At 32.2% G+C, this 8,463-nt stretch overlaps 1 protein-coding gene across 1 annotated transcript in view; it reads left to right on the top strand.

Moving 5' to 3' along the window:
* The first annotated feature begins 2,731 nt into the window (after positions 1 to 2,731).
* LOC136061916 (mechanosensitive ion channel protein 10-like) overlaps positions 2,732 to 8,463 on the top strand; it is a 22,242-nt gene continuing 16,510 nt past the window's right edge. The window contains exons 1-3 of the mRNA XM_065760369.1: positions 2,732 to 3,952; positions 7,622 to 7,745; positions 8,150 to 8,443. Coding sequence (XP_065616441.1) covers positions 2,751 to 3,952; positions 7,622 to 7,745; positions 8,150 to 8,443 — 1,620 coding nt within the window. The 5' untranslated portion in view covers positions 2,732 to 2,750. The remainder of the gene's footprint in view (positions 3,953 to 7,621; positions 7,746 to 8,149; positions 8,444 to 8,463) is intronic.

Raw genomic sequence — 8,463 nt, 5'->3', positions numbered from 1 at the left:
AGGAAGGAGAGTATATTCTTTGTTAAAGAATGTATTTCTTGTCCACCAAGGAATAGGAATTGAGTCTTATAAATAGATATTGCTACACAGAATTTGATGACTTTGGCCCAAGGGTTAGAGGGAGAGGAGAAGAATCATAAAGTTGAGCTTGAAACCAAGAGTGAAAAAAGAGGAATTTTTGTTTGGGAGGTAGCAAAAAGAGAGAAACAACAAAGTTCAAGTTTTCTCTACAAAGTTTTTGTAAAGCACACAAATCAAGAAAAAAAAAATTGTGAGGTTTGAATCAATGTCACACATTGAGTGGGGGGAAAAAAGGAAAAAAGAAGAGGAGTGCAACTCGCAAGCCATTGAGAGTTGCATTAAAAGGAAAAGTATCCATGTGAGAACCATTGTGAGAAGAAGGAAAATAAATAAATAAAAGGGTGCAGTAAGTGTTATATATGTTGGAAGATAAATTTAAGGTTTTCTCTAGGGAGAGACTTTTTGGATACTACAACCACGTAGAGTTGTATCAATAGAGAGTGAAGAATTCATGTGAGTTAGTATTAATTCCTAAAGATAAAATATATTTTGTTTGATGTGGATCTCAAGTTAGACATAAATTTGAAAAGATATCATGTAATTGATTATATAGTAGTCGATTTATTTGAAATTTGTCCCATAATTTTTCCTTTCAAGAAGAATATATTTTTCATGTAAATATTTGTATTTTTGTATTTGATGACATTTTTACTTGGTAATTTTAGTAATAATATTTTTTAGACATTAAAAAAAAAATTTAGATAATTTTCTTTTTCTTTTTTGATAGAAACCAGATAGCATTAACGAAAACTAAACAAAGTCAACATATAGAGACTAAAGGCCACTAATAATGCATACCAACGTTTTCATAAAACAAAAGCATATAAAAGTCCATAGGCGGACTATCAAAAAACAAAAGGTCTAGGCTTAATCCGGATCTCTTCCTTGCCAAAACATTTGCACCCATGTTGGCTTCATGGAGGCAACGATTCATCCTCACTTGAGGAATTTGGCTAATGAGGGTCCTGCAATCCATGATAAAAGAAACATCATGTAAATTAATGTTATGATTTCCAAAAACCCAGCCAAAAATAATTTTTGCATAAATTTCAATCTCAACAGCCAATAGGTTCAGACTGACACAAAGGCATCAGGCATCTCTAAGGCCCAGAGTTCATTTTCTTAATTCACGTTGAATTATATTAGAAGTAATATTAGGACCACATGAAGTCACCATCACATATATATCACTTGCAACTCATCGTGTGGCAAGCTAAGGAAAAAATTGTACAATTTATGTAGTCCTAACATTACTCTTATATTGCACCAGAGTAATGTTAGGAACACCAATTTTGACACAATTTTGTGTCACAACTTGCCACATGATAAGTTGTAATTGGTAAGAGCGCGTCTCTACATGACTCACTAACACACATTTACCAATCACAACTCATCGTGTTGCGAGTTGTGATACAAAATTGTGTTAAAATTGGTGTTCCCGCCATTCCTCATTACACCAACAAACTTCCATTAGAGAGGAGAATGTTGCAGGCGAATCCTATCTCAGCGTGACATAATAAAAATACACTTTAGAAGTGCCGCACCAAGTATTAAAATAAGATTCTGAAAACATGTCCTATCAAAAAAATGATTCTGAAAACGTGGTTTAAAAAATTTCCCTTTTGCAATTTTCAATTGCCATCACCTTTTTAATTCCTACAAAGACACCAAAGGTCCACAGCCATCTGCAAGGGAAAAATAATGGATATACATACCAACCTCACTTTAGATATAAATAAAAAATAATCCTCCTTACACTTTTGTGATAAACTTTACAGAAATGGTGAAGACTTATTTTGTTCTTAAATTGAACTTTGTTTCTTGAATCGAGTAATTTGAATTTGAAGGTTGTTTCTCAATAATAGTAATAATAATAATTTGAAGAGCAAAAGATATATTTCATCAATTAATCAAAAAGAAAAAAATAGGAATATTAAAGCATCTCTAATAGGCTCTTTAAAGTCAATTTTCTCAACATTTTAGAGAATGAGCTTTCAAAATTGGGTTCAGAAAGAGTCCTTATTTAGGTTTTTTTTTTTTTTTTTTTCAAAGGAGTTATCGTGGCTCTACATGCCTAGAGAGTCACTTGATTTCAAGAAAATAAAATGTGAAACAACTTAATTAAATATTCGCTAATATTTATTTAAGAATAAAAAAATTAATATATAAATGAGATAGGAAAAGGGTATGTATAAAGTTTATTGGAAAGTATTTAAAAAAATTGATAGATAAAATAGAAAAAAAAAATCTCCAAATTCAGATAAAAAAAAAATAATAATAATAAAAAGACTATTAAAAATGAAGCAAAAATAAGTCAGTCCAAAAGGCGAGTAATGGTACTTCAGTCCAAAAAATAAAAAGGTAATCCATTAGAATAGCAAAGATTTATTCGTGTAAGGATTTTTTTAGAATGATTGTCATTTCTTTAAAATGTTAGTTTTTTTTTATAATAAAAAATTTTAATTTTAATTTGAGGATCTAAACCGAATATTTCATTTGAAAACATTAAAAAAATCAATTAAACTAATCTTAGAAGTCACCGTTGTTACTTGTTATGGCATAGGCAAACAACTTGGGAATCATTTTCTAAGTGCACTGACTAAGAAGTACTTTATAGCATAGGCAAACAACTTCATCGAGAAGAGCAAGACTAAAAGCTAGGCACAGAGATGAAGCCAGCAGAAATTGAAGGAGCAAACTCACATGATGAAGTTGTTCTCGTCCTAGACCAACAAAATCCTAGAGCTCCATCTGTGGCTGCTGAGCTCAATAAGGACCAGTTTGCACCAGAAGAAAAGACTCAAAACCAGAAATCCCTACGCCGTCTTAGCTTCTCCAAACCAAAGTCTAGATTGGCAGAATTCAACAATCCACCCGCGTACAGAAAAACAATCGCAACTGAATCTTGGGTCATTGAACCCCATAAGTTTGAAGATGACAATTCATCCACAGACAATGATGATGATGATGAATGGAGCGAAAAAGTTGAGGAAGATGATGGAGAAACAAGAAAATCAGATAGGTACAAAATGAAGAAGACCCGAAAAGTCCAATGGAGACTCATTGTGGAATGGGTTTTATTTATCATCATAATGGCTTGCTTAATGTGTTCCCTCACAGTTACTTCCTTGAAAAACGAACTTCTATGGGGTTGGGAAGTCTGGAAGTGGTGCATAATGGTAATGGTTACCTTCAGTGGCCGCTTGGTTTCAGGTTGGGTGATGGGTTTTGCAGTGTTCTTAATCGAGAGGAACTTCATGCTCAAAGAAAGAGTGCTATACTTCGTTTATGGACTTAGAAAGTGTGTCCAAAACTGTGTCTGGTTAGGCCTTGTTTTGCTTGCATGGACTTTAATGTTTAACGATAAAGTCCAGAAGGAAAATAGAATACTGAAAAAGTTTTTCCAGGCATTGGTGGCCGTACTATTAGGCGCAACTATTTGGCTTCTCAAGATTATCTTGGTCAAAATTCTGGCCTCATCATTTCATGTCACAACCTACTTTGACAGGATGAAAGATAGTGTTTTCCACCATTACATACTGGAAACACTTTCGGGTCCTCCTTTGATGGACGATGAGCATGAAGAGATCAATCAAGTCCATCGTAACATGTACAAGTTGAAGAAGTTGGGGTCTAGGAAAATTGATATGGAGAAACTGAGGAAGCTGAACATGCAAAAGAGAGCTTCCACATGGAGTGTGAAGAGGCTTATTAACTATGTGAGGTACACTAGATTATCTACAATTTCAAAGACTGTTGATGACTTTGGCAAGGCTGAGGCTGAGATTAACAGCGAGTGGGAGGCTAGGAATTGTGCTCAAAGGAATTGTGCTCAAAGGATTTTCAAGAACGTAGCCAAACCGGGTGCCAAGTAATTATTCTCTCTCCTCCTCTCTCTAATTAGTCTTAATACTTGCATGACAACTATAATTAGTTTATAATTGGGTTTATTGTTTTCTTTCTTGTTAGGGTTACTTTTTCATGATCTCTATTATGACTATAAATTTGCATGCATATATGCAGCTAGTATATTCGATTTTTTTATATTGCTTAACAAAATAAGAGGTAAGAGCCATATGATTAATAAACTTAATTATATCAATTTTAAAATTCTTAGCAGAATTTTTTGGAGTTTTAATTTAGCCTTAATTTGACTTGCAATTCAAATCCGTGAGAATAATCAAAATTATGTTTGAAATTTAAGATAGCAGGTAGTTTGTTTCACTTAGTTAAGAAAATAAAAATAAAAATAAAAAACCTTATGATCGATATCACTTCATCAAATGTTTTATTTAATTACATCTATAATTATTTTATCCAACAACAACAGATAGTTTGCAAATATTTCATCCCAAGTTTTAGTAATAATAAGAAGGGTAAAATACAATAGTCACTCTTGAGGTTGGGCTCATGCCATACACACACTACCAAGAATTTTTTTTAAATTGACCTACAAGTACAATGAACACTTAACACCGTTTGAAAGTTCTTCAATTCCTTTAAGTCTTCTACTTCATTCTCTATCTCTATTTATCATCTATCTACCATTTGTTATTTAAACTCTCTCGTACAATTATTGCCAGAATGCAGTCATTATGAGATTTCATTTTGGCAATTAATTTGACCAGAAATTTGTTTTGGGGAAAAAAGAATACAAACAATATTAAGGGTTCTTTTTATGAAGTAGGGAAAATTGAAAATTTTTGAAAAGTTTTGATATTGCTTGACAATATCCCAAATTTCAGGAGTGATTTTTATATTTCACCCTAATAAAAAAGAATAGGGAACTATATATAGCCAGCTTTGTAAGCCTCTTGTTATAACTTTTTTAATTCACAAACATTGATCTTCACATGTTGGCTTAAAAAATCAGACACAAGTTTACAATTGTGATGGAACTGGAATCGTGAAATTTGAGTTTATAAATTGGATTGTAAAAACTAAAAATAAGAGTATGTAAGAATGGAATTGTTAATGCAAGTCAAACTCATGCTTCTTGAACCCATATCATTCAAGCAGTTTTTTCTTTCCTATCTTAGTATTGTTTTTCAATTGAAATTACACAAATTGTCTGGAATGCAAGAATATTGAAACATTCTGGAATGCGAGAATCTGAACTTTGAATGTCATGCGGGTGTGTATTTAATATCACATAGGATGTATACTAAATAGGTTTAATCTATATATATATATATATAAATGATTAATTACAAGAAATCTCAATTACAATTTAACTAGATTTTCAAGAAATAGTGAAAATATTAATAACACTTTACTCAGTAGTGACAAATTATAGTATATCAACATTTTTCTCAAAAAGAAAATAGTATATTAATGTTAATTATTTATTATTCATTGCTTGTCAAATTAGTTCTTGACATGATATCACACTGATCATATTGTGTGGGCTCATGAGTGAGGGAACCCACACAATATGAGTGCGATGTTGCATATATAGTGCTCAAATTCCTATACAGAATAGTTTAAATTTCTTGATCATTATTTTTTTTTTAAACCCTCTTATTCTTTGGGGCTTAAGCTTAACATCACGCTGAAATTTTAATACAAACATTTCGTCAAGCAAACCTCAAGTTCACGATCGGTGAGCTTGATTTCATTGTCCATTTGAAACTATTTTATTTGGTTTTTATGCTAATTGTGTTTTGTTAAAAGTTAATTAAAGCAGTATTACACCCAAAAAAATTGTTATTTAAAAAATATCTGTATATAAACAAATAATTAATTCTTGAAATTAACACAATTTTAGTTATAATTAATATGAAATCATGAAAGTACAATTTTACAATTTTAACTAAAATCATATTTTGACGATTTCAAAATAGACGCTAACTGATATGACATCGAGTGTTTTGAATGTACTATGCTTTCCGTATATACGGTAGTAACTATCACCACAAACGTAGTTATTGAACCCCAAGAAAGAAGAATAAGTGGAATAGGCCACAAAATCCAAGCATGTCACAAAGAGTTGGACTTTTTTTCCCACCACAATACAAGAGTGGTCCATATAGCACTAGAGTTCTTGTTTCAAAAGGTTTAGTATATCCTCGCATGCACTCATCTGCAGGGTTCTGCTCTTGGACGGTTTATCCCACTAATTAAAGTTCAGTGACTGTAAAGTATCCACTGGTCAGTTTAGCTTCATTTTTGATTTTGAGTACCATGATCATGATCGACCCCCAAGCATCCACTAATTTTTAATGCAGGACCACCATTCACAGCACAGTGACTAGTATCCCACGACAAAAGGAATATATATATATATATATATATATATATAATATCTCTATATGCAGAGTGGAGGAATATAACCTTGTATATATCTGTGTGATTGTGAGTTTCCAATAAATATGGACTCATATATTAATTCTTATGACACAAAAAGACAAAGATAAATGGCTAAAATCACGAATCAACTAGGATGGAAAACTAGCTCTCAGAGATTTTGGTCTGATTTCTATATTCTGACTATACAAAAGAGTATATATTATTGTTTTATTGTCTTAAATCTTAAGTGTCAATAATGATCAGACCAAATATTAAAGCTAATAAAAGTCCGACAACCCTATGCAAGTCCACCCATCCTCAGATTCATGTCATTTTGGATAATCCGAGTTCTGATTGTTTTGTTTAGACTTTGATTGACATTCTTTACACAAATTTGAAGAAAAAATTTATCTTTAGCTAGGTATGTTGATTCTCAATAGATAATATAAATAAATCGATGAAGGTTTGAGAATTTGAAAAGGTAAATATTGGTGAATGTCCCTTTGTTACCTTAAGGTAGAATAATTGTTGGTACTACGAGAGTAGCTTCATCAACCGATTCAAAATTTGATAAGCAGTTAAGTCAAATGAGTGAGATTGACATGTTGGTGTTGAAAATCATGGGGTTTTTTTTTTAAATCAACAGAAATTAGAAATTTAGAAAATTGTGAGAGTTACAATTTTGACAAGCAATATAAGACCAAGCTCAGTGCAGCTAGAAACAAGAGACCATTTCCAAACACTACGTGGACATTATTTGCTAAGTTATGCTAGTGCCACAACTTGTGCCACAATTCACCCACGTGGTGAGTTGTGAGTGATGGAGGGGCAATGGTGGGTCCATGTGAGGACACCCATCCACCACTCACAACTCGCCACGTTGGTGAATTGTGACACAAGTTGTGGCACCAACACAACTCTTACTTGCTAGAATCATAACATCTTATCTTTGACTTCAATTGAAAGCTTTGAATGCCTGCCACATACCACTAATTATGGAAACCACTATTCAAGAGAATTAAAAAATAGAAACCATTGTTAGCAAGATTGAGTAGCTTTCATGTATGCATGATTAAGCATTTAAATTTACAAATCAATTTTCATATACAATAATATCTATTGTTACACTCTTGTTTATATCTTATAAATTCAAAATAAATTGTTGACAATTTATGAAAATATTAATGAGTTTTACTACACACAATTCCCAGCACATGGTGATTCATAATATGTCAAATCATGACTGTTGCAGGTATATTGAAGAGGATGATCTAATGAGATTTTTAAAGAGAGTTGAGATTCATACAATTTTTCCACTCTTTGAGGGATCGCTTGAGACCGGAAGGATTTCCAAGTCTTCATTTAAAAATTGGGTGGTAAGTTTTATATCCATAGTTTATGTAAAGTTTCAATATGATCATTTTAAAGAATTTGTTAGTGAGAAATTGATGGAATTTGATTATGTGCCTCTTGGCAAAATATATTAACTAACATAAGGTTAATAGAATTAAGTTCATACGTAATCAAACTCTGTAAATTCCAATGACGCTTCTAGCACGTACTCTAATAGGCTCTCAACCTCTACATACTGTGCCTTTTTTGGTATATATCAAGGAATTGAAACACTCAACCAATATCAAATTATGCAAATTAAAGTGATAACATTTTACGTACATACTTATTACCTGTTGGACTTGTTTGATTAAACGGTATTTGAAAGTATATTATTGATAATAAATTTCAAATTTGTTATTTCTAATGACTTTGCAATCACTACTAGGTTCGAGCTTACTTTGAACGAAAATCTCTAGCACATTCATTGAATGATACCAAGACAGCAGTACAACAACTTCATAAGTTAGCAAGCTCAGTTGTTATTGTGATAATTATTGTGGTGTCCCTACTAGTGATGGAGTTGGCGACAACCAAAATAATCTTTTTCGTAATAACCCAGCTAGTTCTCTTCAGTGTCGCATTCCATAATACCTGCAAGACTATTTTTGAATCTATCATCTTCGTCTTCATTATGCATCCTTTTGATATAGGAGATCGTTGTGTCATCGATGGTGTTCAGGTAAGTTCACCTAAAAACAA

The sequence above is a fragment of the Quercus suber genome, unplaced genomic scaffold (assembly GCF_002906115.3).
Source record: "Quercus suber isolate HL8 unplaced genomic scaffold, Cork oak 2.0 scaffold_363, whole genome shotgun sequence".
NCBI lineage: Eukaryota > Viridiplantae > Streptophyta > Magnoliopsida > Fagales > Fagaceae > Quercus > Quercus suber.
The sequence above is the reverse complement of the archived record's forward strand: the minus strand, read 5'-3'. Positions and strand labels throughout refer to the sequence as shown.